The sequence below is a fragment of the Alosa pseudoharengus genome, unplaced genomic scaffold (genome assembly GCF_046254945.1).
Source record: "Alosa pseudoharengus isolate Yale_2024_CS ecotype anadromous, Long Island Sound unplaced genomic scaffold, YU_APseudo_1.1 YU_APseudo_1.1_scf_6, whole genome shotgun sequence".
NCBI classification, from domain to species: domain Eukaryota; kingdom Metazoa; phylum Chordata; class Actinopteri; order Clupeiformes; family Clupeidae; genus Alosa; species Alosa pseudoharengus.
In genome coordinates, this window is record NW_027468848.1 from 42,134,620 (window position 1) to 42,152,304 (window position 17,685).

At 42.1% G+C, this 17,685-nt stretch overlaps 1 protein-coding gene across 1 annotated transcript in view; it reads left to right on the top strand.

Annotated features, from left to right (window-relative positions):
* The window catches only part of dnah10 (dynein axonemal heavy chain 10), a 394,370-nt gene that overhangs the window by 211,690 nt on the left and 164,995 nt on the right, over positions 1-17,685 (top strand). Inside the window, exons 29-32 of the mRNA XM_076271417.1 lie at positions 1,663-1,886; positions 16,467-16,736; positions 16,845-17,028; positions 17,191-17,325. Of these exons, the coding sequence (XP_076127532.1) occupies positions 1,663-1,886; positions 16,467-16,736; positions 16,845-17,028; positions 17,191-17,325 (813 nt within the window). The remainder of the gene's footprint in view (positions 1-1,662; positions 1,887-16,466; positions 16,737-16,844; positions 17,029-17,190; positions 17,326-17,685) is intronic.

Here is a 17,685-nt window from a genome sequence, read left to right on the forward strand (position 1 = left end):
AGCACCGAACTATAAGTTGCATTTATTATTTAGAAATGTATTTCACAAAATCCAAAACCAAAAACAGATAGAGACTATGTAACCGGACACGTACAGGCCAAACATTTTTTTTTTAATGAAGATGAAGGAGAGGCTACAAAAGATTCACTGAAAGAAAATGCTGATGTGGTACACCAAAATGTAGCTAAAATGTGGAGAATACAATGCAATCAAGCATTTTGAGCGGTGTGGAGTCACAAGCCGGCAGCAGATTAAATGATCACGAGAGAGAGAAAAAGATGCGGTTTTAAAAGTATGTGACCGAAGCTTAGGCAAGCCAGGCGATAAGAGTAGGCCTACTGTAGGGCCCGACGGCAATTGTAAAGCAATTTACAAAAGATTCACTGAACAAAAATGCTGATATGGTACATGAAAATTTAGCTAAAAATGTAGAGAATGCAGTTCAATCAAGCATTTTGGCAACATGGAGGCACAAGCCAGCAGCAGAGCAAATTTTCGGAGGCCACCTCCCAGAACGAGAGAGAAAACGATGCATGTTTTAAAAGAACATGCAGAGGAAGAAGTGAATAGCTGCCAGCTGAGGCGAGCCAGGCGATAAAGAAGGCTGCCAATGAGGGCCCGACGCTAATTGTAAAGCAATTTACAAAAGATTCACTGAACAAAAAAAATGCTGATGTGGTACATGAAAATTTTGCTAAAAATGTGGAGAATGCAATGCAATCAAGCATTTTGGACGATATATAGGCACAAGCTGGCAGCAGAGCAAATGCTTGGCAGGCCACCTCAGAGAGAGCGAGAGAAAAAAAGATGCATTTAAAACCAGGGCCTAAATTTCAGCGCGGGATTGCGGGTATTGCGTATAATTTATTAAGTCCCGCAACTCTAGCCATCATAATGTGAGAAATTCCCGCACACATTTTACAGCGCTGTCTGATAACGTTAATTTAATAATGGAGCGGCCTGAATGTGGGACTATTGACTGGACGGACCAACTCTGACTTCAATTGAACGTAGCCCCATGCAGAGACACACGCGCGCAGAACCACTTTGCGGGTGCCTCTCTCTCTCTCTCAGCAGGATTTGTCACCGCTGCTTGTTGACATCTTATTATCATGTATGATCGCTAAACTTTTGATTCTTTTTAATGTTGCCATCAGTTAACTCCATTCAGCTGCACTTGTGGTTAAATTAAACTGTTCAGCTAAGGGCACCGCAAATTGTTTTTGAGGGTGATGATTGGTGGTGGGGAGCGCTGTTTACGTAATGAAGTGAAAGCTTAGTAAGTTCCATGCAAAATAGCAAGAATTTTCTGTCGCTTTCAGCGGTCAGAAAAACACGCTATTTTCGCTGTCCATTTGTACACTGAGCCTTCAGACTCAAGACTCAGAATGGAGAATGGAACACTACCAAATTGAAAATGTTTATATTTGTTTATTTCATTTTCTCCTTTACAGGAGTGAGCTACCTCTTTTTGTAACAACAATTACCATCAACATTGTTGTGTGGCTATAAAGTATATCTATTTATCAGTCATACTTAAGATGTTATGCATGTGCAAACTTGCCTTTACTGTGGGGTCAAAATATGTGAAAATTTTTTGAGATTGAAAAGTGGAACTTCAATAGAGCTGTCTGTTTTTCCATCACACACCCAAACACACAGATGTATGACAACATTGCATCTCTACAATTTGATGTGGGGAGCAATGGAGAAACTATGGCGAAGGCATTGGTGTCAGCAGAAGGAGAGGTGATGACATTGAGGCAGGCTGTGCCAGCAGAGGGGCGAGTGGAGGACTGGATGACCAAAGTACTGCTGGAGATGAGGAGAACGAACAAACTCATCACCAAGGAGGCCATTTTTTTCTACAGCCACCAAAAGAGCAGGTAATAAAGGTGTTCTGTTGGAATACTGAATCTAATAAGATGGGTTGCCAAATAGTGAGTACATAGCAGATATTTGCCTGCAGTTTGCCTGCAGTACACATGCCATCATTGACATAATTCCATAGCATAATTCTTATCTTATATTATTAATCTGGGCACTTTCTTAATTGTTAGCCACTTGATTGTGGTTCTCAACCTTTTTTCAGTGATGTACCCCCTGTGAAATATTTTTTCAGCCAAGTACCCCCTAACCAGTGCAAAGCATTTTTACTTGAGAAAAAAAGACTTAAAACAGAGCACTGTGCCATCAGTGACTAATTTATTAATTATGACAGTGATTGACACGTGATGGTGGCATGTGACAGGTTGGGTCGAACCATCAATGAAACAATGAAATTGAATAGCCTACTGAAATATAAAATTCATTTTATGAACTTATATTTTCCTGAAATATTTATTAAATAATTGTTTTTAAAGTATTTTTGCATGGATTCTACTTTTTAAATATATGTATATTTTAAAATCTCACGTACCCCCATTTGAGAACCGCTGGTATATGCTGTATATCCCCCCTTTCTATCTCTAACCAGTTGTCGAGGGTTCAGTGCCTCAAAGGGACACGCTGACTTTTTGGGACTTTAGCTTATTCACGGTATTCCCCAGAGTTTGATAGGTCGATGGATGCATACCCTTCTCATCTCTGTGCGTCTAGTTACTCCCACCGCTAGCCTAGCTTAGCACAAGCGCTTCAAAGTGGCCGACTTCGTTAGCCTACACCTCCCAATAGTGAAAAAAGAATTCCAATATAGATTTGAAACATCTGCACTGGTAGGGATTTGAACAAACAAACAATAAATGTCAGTTCAAGTTTTGTATAGATTTCTAAAAACGAACAGTAAAACCTCCATACTGGTAGAGATTTGAGCAAACAATAAATATCAGTTCAAGTTTTGTATAGATTTCAGTTCCGGTCTGCGCGAGCATGGAGTAGCCACACTTACTTCACGCTCCCACCTACTATATAAATTCTAGTTCTCAGCTCCTTTTTATTCACACCGGCGAATAAACACCAATAACTGTTAACCCCCTACTGATCGACCTCAATGAGAAGATGGCCACAAAACCCAGCAGAGGTACGAAAAAGGATGAAATCGCTGCCAAAAATGACACAGCTGCTGGCCGCGTGGATATGGAGGCCATAGCTGCCATGCTTGAGGAGCACAGAGCAGCCCTTTCGACCGACTTCAAATCTGCGTTTTCAACCCTTGAGTCAAAATTGGTCACAATTCAATCGAAGGTAGAGGACCAGGAAAGACGGGTGCTTTCCCTCGAGTCTAATGCCAATGCAATCAGCGAGAGTATCGGGGCTTTGGAGACTAGCTGCTCAGTGCTAGCCAATGAGAATGCTAAGTTACAAGCTAAGGTCTTGGAGGGACGAAGCAGGAGGAATAACATACGTATTATCGGCCTACCTGAGTCTATCGAGGGCGCCCGTCCCACAGAATTCTTCGCCGGCCTCCTGGTAGAAGTTCTTACTTCAACACCAGAATTAGACCGTGCCCATCGTGCCCTCACCTCCAAGCCAAGCCCGGGCGAGAAACCTCGATCAATCGTCATCTGCTTTCACAAGTTCCAAACTCGAGACCTGGTGATTCGCGAATCCCGCAAGATGAGGGGAAGACTCCTGTATCGCGGCGATCCCATACACATCTTTGAGGTCTACAGCCCCGACGTGTTGAACAAGCGGTCTGAATACCGGGACGTCATGAAAGAGCTCTACAATCTGGGTCTTAAACCTGCTCTGCACTACCCAGCTAAGCTTTTTGTCACACTTAAACACGAAGGCAAGAAACGGCTTTTCTCTCCCCTGGAAGCCCGAGAGCTTGTGTCATCATATCGCCGTCCACAGCCAGACGAGTAGATGGAGCTCTTTAGTCGTTCTCAGCTGTTCCTCAGCTAAGACTTTGGGAGTCGTGGCCCATTTGGGGATTGTCCTACGTGCCGTGAGTTTGACTTTTAAACGGCCAGTGGTTAGGTTTTGTAGGCTTTGCAGCAAAGTTACCTGTTTAATAAGCAAGTGCCTATAAGGTTTTTTTTTTTTTTTTTTTTTTTTCCTGATGTGGCATTCTTAAGTCTATTCTATATGTGCCTTATCACTATTGTGATTAGGCTACTCTTAACTGGGTGTTAACTTTGCCACCATTTCAATTTCATTTGTATGCAAATGTCACCAGGTTATTCTAACCTTGCACAAACTAACTTTACAATGACATTTTGGTCTTAGACTTGCTGATGGCTTAAGCATTTCTCTGAACGTAGGAAGGGGTTTTACAACTAAAACTTGTTGGTTTCTACTAAGGTGTTTATTAATAGTCTTACTGTAAGTTATGGGGCATACTTTACAGTATGGTGGGTTGCGAATTCGAGACATGAGAGCCTTCCAGCAGTTGGAGTTACCCTTTGGGTAGTCTCCTGGCTAGGGATGGGAGGGGGGTGGGTTATTGTTTAGGGTTTTCTTTTTCTTTGCCAGCTAATATATGTTACTTTTGCTTCCTCTGTGACAGTGCATGTTTACTTTACTTTACATACTTAGAAAATAGCACATAACATTTCTGCAACTCAGGTGCAAGCTAGGGGCTATAAGTTGGTTAGTTGGAATGTGAGGGGCCTTGGTCATATTGTGAAACGTGCTAAAGCATTTGCACATTTGAAGTCCCTCTCAGGAAACACACATAAAGCACACCGCTAAAGGCAAACTTAAGGTCAGCTGGGTAGACCAACTATATGAAGCAAATTTCACAACTAAAGCAAGGGGGGTGGCGATTCTAATTAGGAAAAATGTCCCTTTTATTCAATCCACTACCATTTCTGATCCCAACGGTAGGTTTGTAATAGTGGCTGGACCCCTAAATTCTGTCCCTATAACACTGGTCAACCTGTATGCACCTAATTTTGACAACCCTGATTTTTTTCAGAAGGTTTTTAACTCAATTCCAGACATTTCCAGTACTAACATTGTAATTGGGGGAGACTTCAACTGCGTGTTAGATCCTCTTCTAGATAAACAGTTTTCTAACTCCCTCCAAAAATCAAACTCCTGTATTCGCCTAAACACTTTGATTGAGAACCTCAATCTAGTTGATGTATGGAGGCTGAGGCATCCAACTGTAAGGGACTATTCCTTCTTCTCTCCAGTGCATAAGTCATACTCCCGCATTGACTATTTCTTAATGGACTCTAAACTGTTAGCATTAGTGGACTCAGTAACATACCAACCCATTATGATATCAGACCATGCCCCTTTGGCCATGGTACTAAAAATTGGGGAGGTTAGAGCTAGACGCAATCAGTGGCGCCTTGACCCCACGCTCTTTTCAGATGAGCAGTTCACCAACATCCTACAAGAACAGATTTCTCACTTCATCACAGACAATGATACAGGCGATGTCAACGATTCCATTCTGTGGGAAACGCTAAAGGCTGTCATCAGGGGACATGTCATAGCCTATGTTTCCAGTAAAAGGAGAATGGAAGGCAGTAGACTCAAAGACATAGAACATGAGCTTTCTCTTCAAGAAGATGTATATAAAAATAACCCCAATGATGCCACTCTTGAAACAATTACCAACTTAAAATATGAATATAACACTATCCTTTCGCAAAGAGTTGGCCAATTACTTGTAAAAACACGACAAAATTACTTTGAGCTGGGGGACAAGCCTCACAGACTCCTTGCAAGGCAGTTGCGACACTCGCAGGCTACACGCGCTATTCATAAAATAAGAGACCATCAAGGTTACGTCACAACAGATCCAATCAAGATAAACAAGGCATTTGCTTCATTTTATGAGGACATGTACCAGTCTGGAGTCAATGCTACTGATTCTCAGAAAATGAACGACTTCCTAGACAATAGCCAACTCCCCACATTAGACGAAACAGCGGCCAAAGCGATGGATGCTGCCATAACCCTGGAGGAGATCCAAACCGCTATTTCTCAATTTCCTAACAATAAAGCCCCCGGCCCCGATGGGTTCACCATTGAATTCTACAAGAGATACTCATCTAATCTGGCCCCTCTGTTACTGCGCATGTTCACTCATTCTAAGGAGACCACAGAACTACCTCCCTCACTGTACAGTGCAAACATTGCTCTGATCCTTAAAAAGGACAGGGATCCTTTGGAAATGCCATCATATCGTCCCATATCTCTCCTCCAGATGGAAACAAAAATACTCAGCAAAGTGTTGGCCAACAGACTCAGGACCCAGGTAGACATATATATTTCAACCTACGTCGTCTATTCAACATTATATACCATAAACAAAAGGAGGAATCAGTGGTAATTGCATTAGATGCCGAAAAAGGCTTTTGATTATATTGAATGGAGTTACATGCTGACTTCCCTGAAATACTTTGGCTTTGGTCCAGACTTTATTAAATGGATAGAAATTATCTATGCTCACCCCCAAGCCTCAATACTTACTAATGGTGACCTCTCCCAACCATTCCGTCTTCACAGGGGCGTCCGCCAGGGATGTTCGTGTTCACCCTATATATTCAACCTAGCCATTGAAGCCCTAGCCAGTCAAATTAGATTGAACCAGGAGATAGTCCCAATCAAACTTCATGGCATAGAGAATAAGATATCCCTTTTTGCAGACGACATCACACTATTCCCTACCCCAAAACATCCATTCCACCATTATTGCAGACTATTGACACCTTTGGCAGTTTTTCTGGCTATAAGATCAATTGGGGAAAGAGTGAGCTAATGCCCATATCTGATGGAGTGGACTTAAACTTTCTGGGCACCGCTCCATTTAAATTAGCAAGAGACCAATTCAAAACGTTGGGTATCATTGCGACGCGGGAGCATGGAAAACTCCTCAACAGTAACTGGGAATCCAAAATACAACAATTGAAACAGAATATTCAATTTTGGAACACACTGCCCATTTCTATGGTCGGTCGCATCAACGCTATAAAAATGGTTGTCCTTCCTAGATTTTTATACATTTTCCAGAGTATCCCTGTCTTTATTCCCCTCTATTACTTCAAAAAGCTGGACTCTATCATATCCTCCTTTCCATGGAACAATAAGCTAGCCAGAATATCCAAAAAACACCTGTTTAAGTGTAGAGCGGAGGGAGGCTTTGGTTTACCTTACTTTAAGCTTTACTACTGGGCCGCCAATTTGAATGCAATACTTCACTGGCGTAAAGGTTTCCCGACAGCCCACTACAATCAAGAAGATGTGCCCTCTTGGCTTCAGATAGAAATATCTGCATGTGGTGCCACCTCCCTCCCAGCACTCCTTAATAACCCTGCAAAAATAAAGACACCTCTCTATATAAAAAATCCAATTATACTTCACTCCTTAAGAATTTGGAAACAAATTAAATCTTTTCTTGATTTGCCCTTAGTCTACATAGACAGTCCAATCTGTCACAATCATGCTTTCCCCCCTGCTTTGATGGATCCAGCCTTTTCCATCTGGAAAGCCAAAAACATTTTGTTCATACAGTACCTGTACCTTGAAGGAAACCTAATGTCATTTCAAAATCTCCAACAGACATATGACTTACCGTCCACACACTTATTCAGGTTCCTCCAGATCAGGCATTATATCAGGACTCATATACCACAATACGAACACACGCCCAAACACAACACATTTGACAGTCTTAGACGTCTTGTACTAGGAAGCAGAGGCACAGTTTCCTCCCTGTATGGTATCCTATTGGCCCATGAAGGAGTGTCCACTGATAAGTTGAAGAATGATTGGGAGCAGGAACTTAATATGGAGATTTCAGGAACGGTTTGGGAGGGAATTCTGGATAGAGTTCATAGCACCTCTATAAACTCCAGACATTCCTTAATACAGTTTAAAGTAGTCCACAGGCTCCATTACTCTAAAGCCAGGCTCCATGCCATATACCCTAACATTTCCCCCTTATGTAATAAGTGTAAACAACAAACAGGGACTCTTACACATCATTTTTGGTATTGTTCTAAGTTAACTCTTTTCTGGTATCTTATATTCGACTACATTTCAAAGGCACTTCACAAAACTATTGCACCTGACCCTCTCCTTGCCATCTTTGGTTCAGTTGTTTATAATCCCAACATCACAAACTATGAGGGGCAAGCCATGTCTCTATGTACTCTGTTGGCCAGGCGCCTCATTTTGCAACAGTGGAAGTCAGACACCAGCCCTCTTTTCCAGCAGTGGCTTAGAGAGTTAGGCAATGTACTTCACATGGAAAGACTCCGCTATACGATGTCGTACAAAGAAAGGATCTTCCAAAGAATATGGCAGCCTCTGCTGGACAAATGGTCAGAAGCGTGTGAAACTAATAATGCCCAGGGTGACACCCCTAGCACTTGAGTGTGCGGCTTTCTATCTTTCTTTTTCCTGAATATGTCTTGTGCACTATGTTGACTGTCATTATTACTTTTTTCTGTCTAGCTGGCTTTTCTTTTCTCTTTTTTTTTGTTTTGTTTGAGGGGTGGGGGGGGGGTATAGGCTTTGTGGGTTTTTGCTGTTTTGTTGCTGAATTTCTGTCAGAAAATCCTGAGGGAAATCTCTTGTATTGTTATCCTGTATATTCCCTGTATAAACGTTTCCTTCAATAAACATATTTAATAAAAAAAAATTAAAAAAAGTTTTGTATAGATTTCTAAAAATGAACAGTAAAACCTCCACACTGGTAGAGATTTGAACAAACAAACAGTAAATATCAGTTCAAGTTTTGTATAGATTTCTAAAAATGAACATTAACTGATTGGAAGAACTAATCATTTGAACTGATTGAAAGAACTGATCATTTGAACTGATTGAAAGAACTGATCATTTGAACTGATTGAAAGAACTGATCCTTTGAACTGATTGTAAGAACGGCTGATTTAACTGATTGAAAGTGCTCCTAGACGACCTAGGCTGGTAGTGGTGGATGCCTGAGATGGAGGATTCTGTAAAAGAAAAAAAAAACTATATTTAGAGAAGAAAATTCAAACAAAATGGAACATTTTGGCAAATGTCTACATTTATAGTTATTAGCAGTGTAATTTAACGTGCATAAATAACTTTTATATAATCAATAGTAGTAATTATTACGTTGTATGAAACAAGGAAAATGCATATCAACATGTGCATATTAAAATTAATGTAATTTACCAGATACTAGCAGATACGCATACTAGATAGCCTACTATAATAAGCAAACAACATCTCACCAGTGTTTGTACACAAGCTTTGTATGGTACATCTCAAAGCAGTCAGTGGGGCACAGTGCAGGGTAGTCTGGACAGGTCTTGCAGAAGAAAGGTGTCTGCTTCCTCCCTCTTCGTACGTCATCTGGACTGCGCTTCCGCGTGGAACAGACGTTGCAGTCCGGACGCGATTTCTCGTGTTGTCCGAGAAAATGCCGACCAGTGAGACGCACGGGCACTAACGGTGTGCTGATTGGCCTGGGAGGTGGAGTGAGCTCAATTTGCCCCAGTAGCCCCTTCACCACAAGCTCGCGGAATCCAGCCGACTGCATTATTGTATTGCCACTTTCTTTGTGCAAGATGTAGGCATTCACAAGTGCGACCTCTCGGATATGATGGAACAACCGATGGTACCACTTCATTGCACAGTGTTGGTAGCTGTAATAGGAGCATAGCTGGTCTCCGCGATCTACCCCTCCCATGAAGCGGTTGTAGTCCTCCATGCTCTTTGGCTTGCGCAAAGTTCTGTAGCCATCAGGCCCTTTGCTACGCACTCGTTTGGTGATAACGAGATTATTGTGCACTGTGGAGAGGACGGTGACTGTACCAGCATCACGAAAAGACGCAGTTAAAAGTGGACGTTTTTCAAAAAACACAGGGGGATCTGAAGGCCGCAGTTTCAGACCATGGAGTTGAGGGGGCATACCTTTCCTGTTCACACGAACAGTTCCACACGCGCCGGTGTTTTGCCGGTGGAGCTCTTGGAAAAGAGCGGGTGAGGTGTAGTAGCTGTCAGTATACAGAGTGTGTCCCTTCCCCAAAAGCTTGGCTTCACTTAGCAAGCCAACAACTGAACTATGGCCAATACCCAGACAGTGATCGTAGTTGAAGGGCCCTCCAGTATATACGTGCCACAGGTATGTGTAATTACTTGTCGCGTCTAACAGGACAAAATTCTTCAGACCAAACCGGTGTCTTTTATTTGGCACGTACTGACGAAAAAACACCCTTCCACAAAATGAAACCATGGACTCGTAAATGGACAGGTGTTCGTGGGGGTAGTACTCGCTCTGAAAACTCTTCAGGACTAGATCCATAAGTGGGCGGATTTTAAAAAGTGGATCATAACCCGGCTGACCAAGAGCTGAAAGCGGTTGCGTGTCATTACAGGAGCTAAATTTGGTGTCAAGCCCAGGGAATTTTGGGTGCTCCAGTAATCTGAGATTTGAGGCTTTCTAGTCAGACCCATGCTGATCTGAATGGCCAAAAACGCCTCCATCTCAGAACGATCAGTGGGCTTATAATCACGTAAACGTGACTGACTCGCTAGCTCGGTGGAAGCTAACGCCTCAGCATAGCAGTTTGTCTCAGCCACCATGAGATCAACAGCACAATCGCTAAAAAAGGCTTTAAAAAAAAGGTATGGATCACTACAATCCCAAACTCTCTGCGGACCAGGTCGTGGGTTGGTGTGTACAAAAGGGATCCTCCCATCGGATCGCTTCCTCTCCCCCTCAGTGGCCACCGTCTTGCCTGTCACATCTAGCCACTCCCGCGGGGCGTCTCCCTCACCACAGCCAGTGAAGTCGCCGGCCTCTGTGAAGTCGCCGGCCGCTCCTCCTTCTTCGACTCCCTCCTCGTCCTCCCCTGGACCACACAGGACCCCCTCCAAGTCCTCCTCCAAATCCGAAAAACTCCTCTTCGCTGTCACTGTCCCAGTTGAAATTAAAACTCTCCTCCATGGTCATAAATTCACGGTACCGCAATCGCAAACTCTCTCTATGTGCTAGCTAGATAGCTTGATATTTAGCTGATGCTAATTTGTTTCTTTAAGTTTGTGAATGAAGTAATTAGCATATTTGTGAAATATTAACCAATCGTGATCTGTCTAGAACATGTTTACTATCATATCAACATAGCAACAGCACACTAACGATGTTTTACTTGGCTACATGTTATCGCGGCAATGATGATGCTCCTTGGGCACACATATGCACCCTTGGCATTCTAGAACACACTCATTGTGGGCGCATATATGCACCGTTGGCAGTAAACGGGTTAATACTTATTGAGGTGGTATGAGGTCCTATTCCTCATCGCACTGTCCCTCCTTCCTGAGGGAAGCAGCCTAAAAATGCCACTTGCTGGATGGGACTGATCAGCAGCAATTTTGACTGCCCTCTTCCTGACTCTGGCCTCATACAAGTCACTGATTGAAAGCTGCCTCTGTCCAGTCAGCTTCTCTGCTGTGCGCACAATGCGCTGCAGTCTGTTCTTTGCCTGGGCAGATGCTGAGGCAAACCATACTGTAATGGATGTCAACAGGCTTTCCACAGTGGCTCTGTAAAACCTGGACCGAACAGAGCTGGAAACGTTCAGTTTGGATAACTACCTTAGGCAAAACATTCCACTGTGAGCCCTCTTAATAATGGAGGTGGTGTTTTCCTCCCATTTCAGGTTGTTTGTAATAACAGTGCCTAGGAATTTGAATGACTCCACCTCCTTAACAACAGAGCTCTTGATGGTTAGGGGTGGGAGAGAAGAGGGGGCTCTGCGGAAGTCTATCACCATTTCCAGTCTTTTGTTGGTTAAGCTCCAGGTTGTTCTTGTCACACCACGCAGCCAAGTGAGACACCTCCTGTCTATAAGCAGACTCGTCATTGACCAAGACCAAGGTGGTATCGTCAGCACATTTAATCAACTTGATGGAACTGTTGATGGAAGTGCAATCATCATTACTGGTGTCCAGTGAGTAGAGAAATGGAGACAGCACACACCCCTGAGGTGCTCCAATGTTGGTTTAGAGGGGATCAGACATGTGCTGGCTGAGCCACACATGCTGTTGCCTGTTACTAAGAAAATCCATGATCCAGCGGCAGATAGAGGGTTCCACCCCCATCAATGACAGCTTCCACTGCAGCCGCTCGGGTAGGATGGTGTTAAAGGTGGCACTGAAATCTACAAACAGCATCACCTGAGTTAACTGCATCATCTACAGAGCGGTTTGCTCTGTAAGCAAACTGCAGTGGATCAAGATGGGGAGCTGTGATGGGTTTGAGATGGAATAGAACCAACCGCTCAAAACATTTCATGACCACTGATGTAAGGGCCACTGTCTGTAGTCATTTAGGCCTACGGCACTGTTCTTCTTTGGTACTGGAATAATGGTTGATGACTTAAGACAAGCCGGAACCTTGCATAAGACAATTGACTGACTGAATAAAAATGTCTGTGAAAACTGGAGCGAGCTGACTGGCGGAGTGCTTCAGGGTGGCAGGTGAGATCACATCGGGGCCACCTGCTTTCCTTACATTCTTACGACTAAATAGCCAGTGCACGTCCTTCTCCTCAATGTCAATGTCAAAGGGGACTTGATTGTGAGGGGCAGAGTTCTCCTCCTCCCTGAGTGGGACTTCATGGTTATGGGGCTGTGTTGTGATGACACCCAGATTCCACCTGGATGGGCAAAGGGAGGGGGGAGGGCAGGGAGATCTCAAGGGGCGGGGGGAGGAAAGGGAGATCTCTCAAATCTGGTATAAAATACATTAAAATCATTGGCCAGTTTAGCAGATGGAGTGACTTGTGTTTGTCAGGTTCTTCAGTGACCTCCAGGCTGAAGTAGAGTCATTGGTGCTAAATTGTTCCTCCATCCTCACCCTGTAGGCCCCTTTTGCTTTCCTGATGGCCTTATTTTAATTTATGTAGCAACACAGACCTCCAACTGATGACTTCCCACTTAGTCCTTTGTCGCGGTCGGCTTTGATCAAATTAAATCAAGGTAATTCCACAGCTGAATCCGGGCTGTCGGCATTCAGCCAGGTCTCAGTGAATACAAAAGCCGCATTCCTACTGAAATCACTGTTGGTCCGTAACAGCAGATTAAGCTCGTCGATTTTGTTACTGAGGGATCACACGTTAGAAAAGCAGACAGCAGAGAGAGGAACTCGGTGCCCCCGCTTTCTCCACCTGTAGAGAGCCCCAGCTCGCTTCCCTCTGGCTCGGCTGCGTTGATTGACTCTTGTGCTGACTTAACCCTTTAGCCGCCAGGGTTTAAAAAGAATAAATTGGATTTGTACATAAAAATTTCAAAAGGCCATGGCTTGCAAGTGGTCAGAGATAAAGTCCTACTGTAAATGTGAAAATCATTTAGTATGAACAGAAGTTTATGAAGGGGGTAAATTTACTCATCTAATTTGCATATTATGACGTCACTGGATGGTAACCACGGTGAATTATGCACATTTCAGTAAATACTAGATGTTGAACATATTTGAGCAGTTTTTCTTTCTTTTTTTGTCATTTCACCGACATAACAACTGAACAGGAATACAGTCACATGTAAACCAACAATAGTAAACTATTACTATAATCACAAACCCTATGCTACTATACAATAAAGTAGCCTGGTCAAATCAGTTCCATATCGTGGGTGACTTTGTAGTTCTTCAGAGCCCTATTTTTACAACCCCTGCTGTCTATACCACATCCATTACGGACACTATCATCACTATTGCCACTGGCACCTCCAGCTATGTTGGGCAGAGGGTCGAAATCGGTCGAAATAAGCATGGTATGCTTAGTGGACACTGTCGCAAAGACGTACCTCCATTCACAGACGCACCGTGACTATCAGTCAATAGACGATCGATCATATTCTCCAAAAGGCAGATATTCTCCTTCAGAATCAGAATAGGTGAATAACAGATCCAAGACTTCATCACACGTGAATTTTTTTTTCAACATTTGGTGTATTTCTGCTTCAATTTGTGCAAAACTATGGCCCGCATCGCTTCCGCGTTACGGGGAAATGCACGTCTTCTTCGTGTGTTTCTCGCGTGTTTTCGCATGCTTCCTGAAAACTTTGAAAAAAAAGGTTGAGCTTGAATCGAAGCTCTGGGTGTCTGCCAACTAGTGGTCAAGAGTACAAATGAGATTTTACACTGTACTCGCGTCTATCGTCTGTTAGAGGGTTAATGATATCGTCAGCAGAAACCAGAAATCCGGGGATCAAGCTGGCAGGGATTGTTCCCCTAATGTTCATAAGTATCTGTCGATTGTAGCTAAAACGCATATTGCTAAAACAGCGAAACAAAGAAACACAGCACTGAAACGTCGCAGCTGCCCTACGTAGTGGGAGGTGCCACTATTCCACTGAAGAGTTAACCTCAAGACTAAAAAATACATAGTTCCAAGTATGCATATGCTTACAAAAGGGCTGTGTCTCATTTGACATTGTTATTTGTACATCATGTAACTATACAAATCACAGCATGTAAATAGGAAAATGTTTGAATTCATTTTTCCCTAATCGGAGGTGTAGGCTAATGAAGCCAGCCACTTCGAGGCACTTGTGCTAAGCTAGGCAAGCGGTGGGTGCGTCAGACAGAGGAACTACTGTATAGGCACGGAGATGAGAAGGGTATAGGCTTATCGAACTCTGGGGAATACGGTGAATGAGCTAAAGTCCCAAAAAGTCGGTGTGTTCCTTTAAGACAATTTCAGTTATTATAATAGTCATGAAAATACTATTTTAAAATAGTCATTAAAATAGAATTGAATGCTGCAAGCTCTTACGGTTCAGAATGCACTGCAAAAACTGCTTCTCTAATTTAATCTAATAAAATCTAACCAAGTCTCATTAATCTTATATCAAGATCAAAAAATCTAGTTGGTATTGTTTTCAGTAAAAAGAGACTTACCTAGCACTTTCTTGTAAAATCATTTGACTTAATTTAAGAAGAGTTTGATTTCTTTTAAGGCGTCTCGTCCTGAAAACAAGCAAATTTGTCTGCCAGTGCTTTGAGTAAATTTGTCTTGATAAGACTCCTTAAAATAGGTCAAAGTGTTCTTAAATTAAGTCAAAATGATCTTTCGTGAGAGCGCTATGTTAGATTCTTAATACTAAAAACAATACCAAATAGCTTTTTTGAACTTAATATAAGATTATTTGGCCCCAGCTGTGGCGCGGCTGGCTGGGGCACCTGCACCGTACGCCGGCGACCCAGGTTCGATTCCCGCCCCGTTGTCCTTTCCGGATCCCACCCCTGCTCTCTCTCCCTTTCACTTCCTGTCAATCTCCACTGTCCTATAATTAAAGGCATAAAAAGCCCCAAAAAATATACTAAAAAAAAATATATATAAGATTATTAACACTTGTTGGATTTTATTTATTGCAGTGTGTTATCCGTCATATGCGGTATAATTGTATTGGCCACGTCTTTTAGCCTATGTTGATATGCTGGTTTGAGAAAAATAGCCTCTTAAAGGAATAGTTGTCTGTATTTAACATCCATAAATACTGTAACGTAGGGTCTATTTAAGGATGATACTGAGTTCAAACTTTTGTTTGGTAGCAAAATTACATTGATCAGATGGATTTTGAGCTAGACCATGGTTTACACTATTAACGTAATGGCGTAGCTTGTAGCAGTGGGCAGAACCACATCAAAATAAATATCTAATTTCAAACCACTGACAAGTATCAAAATAGCACTTTGGTGGTAGTGTGGAGAGGGTCCCTACAGACTAATCAAAGTATTGTAAACTTTGAAAGCGTACAGAGAGTTCACTGCAAAAAATGAAATCTAACCAAGTGTTGATAATCTTATATTAAGATCAAAAAATCTATTTGGTATTGTTTTTAGTATGAAAAGACTTACCTAGCGCTCTCTCGAAAGATCATTATGACTTAATTTAAGAAGACTTTGACTTATTTTAAGGAGTCTTATCAAGACAAATTTGCTTAATGCACTGGCAGACAAATTTGCTTGTTTTCAGGATGAGATGTCTTAATTTAAGAAAAGTTTGACTGATTTTAAGTCAAATGATTTCATGAGAAAGTGCTAGTTAAGTGTCTTTATGCTAAAAACAATACCAACTGTTTTTTTTATCTTGATATAAGATTAATATCACTTGGTTAGATTTTGTTAGATAAGCAGTTTTTGCAGTGTTTATAGTATAAAAAAATAAAGTTTATAAAGTCAGTGCATTACTTTAACTCGTCTTCTGGTTGCCATTAACTTGAACAAATCAGTGGCACCTTCCACTTCTTGCTGTACTTCGCAGATCTGGCTAAATGTGAAACATGTTGGCATTGTAATGTTAAATCACATCTTCGCAGTGCTGCAAGAAGTCAAATGTGCCCACTTATTTGAAGCGACTAGAAGATGAGCTAAGATAATGCAAACAATTGTCTAGCTCAAAACTCCTCCAATTAACATAATTTTGCACCGAAATGAAGGTCTGAACTCGTTATCATCCATAAATAGACCCTAGGGTGGGACCATTCTTTTATTTTTTTTAACTGGAAAAACATACTGTATGATATAGTAATTTATAATAATGACAAATACTTTTTTTGTGAAGGGTGGATTGGATGTTGGACTATCAGGGCATGGTTGTGCTGGCTGGAAACCAGGTTTGGTGGACATGGGAGGTAGAGGATGTCTTTAAGAAGGTGAAGAAGGGTGAGAAGCAAGCACTGAAAAACTACTCAAAGAAGATGCACCAGCAGATAGATGAACTGGTAAAACGTATCTCTCGGCCCATGAAAAAGAATGATCGCCGCAAAATTAATACTGTCCTTATCATTGATGTTCATGCAAGGGATATTGTCGACAGTTTTGTTCGGGACAGGTGAGAAGTGTTTATTTAAAAAATCACAGCCACAGTTAAGGTAATGAAAACGTGAAATTGTGACAAACATTTAAGATAACCCTATTCATTTTGTCTTATATTATCCAGTATAATGGATGCACGTGAATTTGAGTGGGAGAGTCAGCTGCGCTTCTACTGGGATAAGGAGCCAGATGATTTGTTTGTGCGTCAGTGCAGTGCTCAGTTCTCCTATGGTTATGAGTACATGGGTCTAAATGGACGGTTGGTCATCACTCCACTTACAGACCGTATTTATCTGACACTCACTCAGGTACAGTCTTTGGATATGAATTGATTCACTCAGTAAGCATAGCAGGCCCAATACAGGCTGTATAGTTTTGTTTATGCATCTAATATTTAACCCTTTATAAACTGTCCATCCGTCCAACTGCTTTTGAAATCTGAACTTGAATTTGTTGTTTTTGCGTGTCAGGCCTTGTCAATGTATCTCGGTGGAGCCCCTGCAGGTCCAGCTGGAACAGGAAAGACAGAATCCACCAAGGATCTGGCCAAGGCTCTAGGGCTCCTGTGTGTTGTCACAAATTGTGGTGAAGGAATGGATTATATGGTGAGGAGGTATTTTACCTACTTTCGTATAAAATGCAGCCAACTAGTTTTTTTTATCTTGATATAAGATTAATAACACTTGGTTAGATTGTGTTAGATAAGCAGTTTTTGCAGTGCATAACATTAATTAGGTAGCACACTTTTTTTTCTTCTTTTTTGTTTTTCCTACCGACAGTACTCTGTGACCTCGAGCAACAGGGCTCTGTAATAAAAACAGCTGGAGTGTTCCTTTAAGTAAAACATCCATGTAGTGATCTTTGACCTGAGCTAACAAGACATAGGTATGACATAGGTATACTCTTGTTGTAGGCGATAAAACATCAACCTATCTAAATAAGTTCTGGACACACTCACACACCTC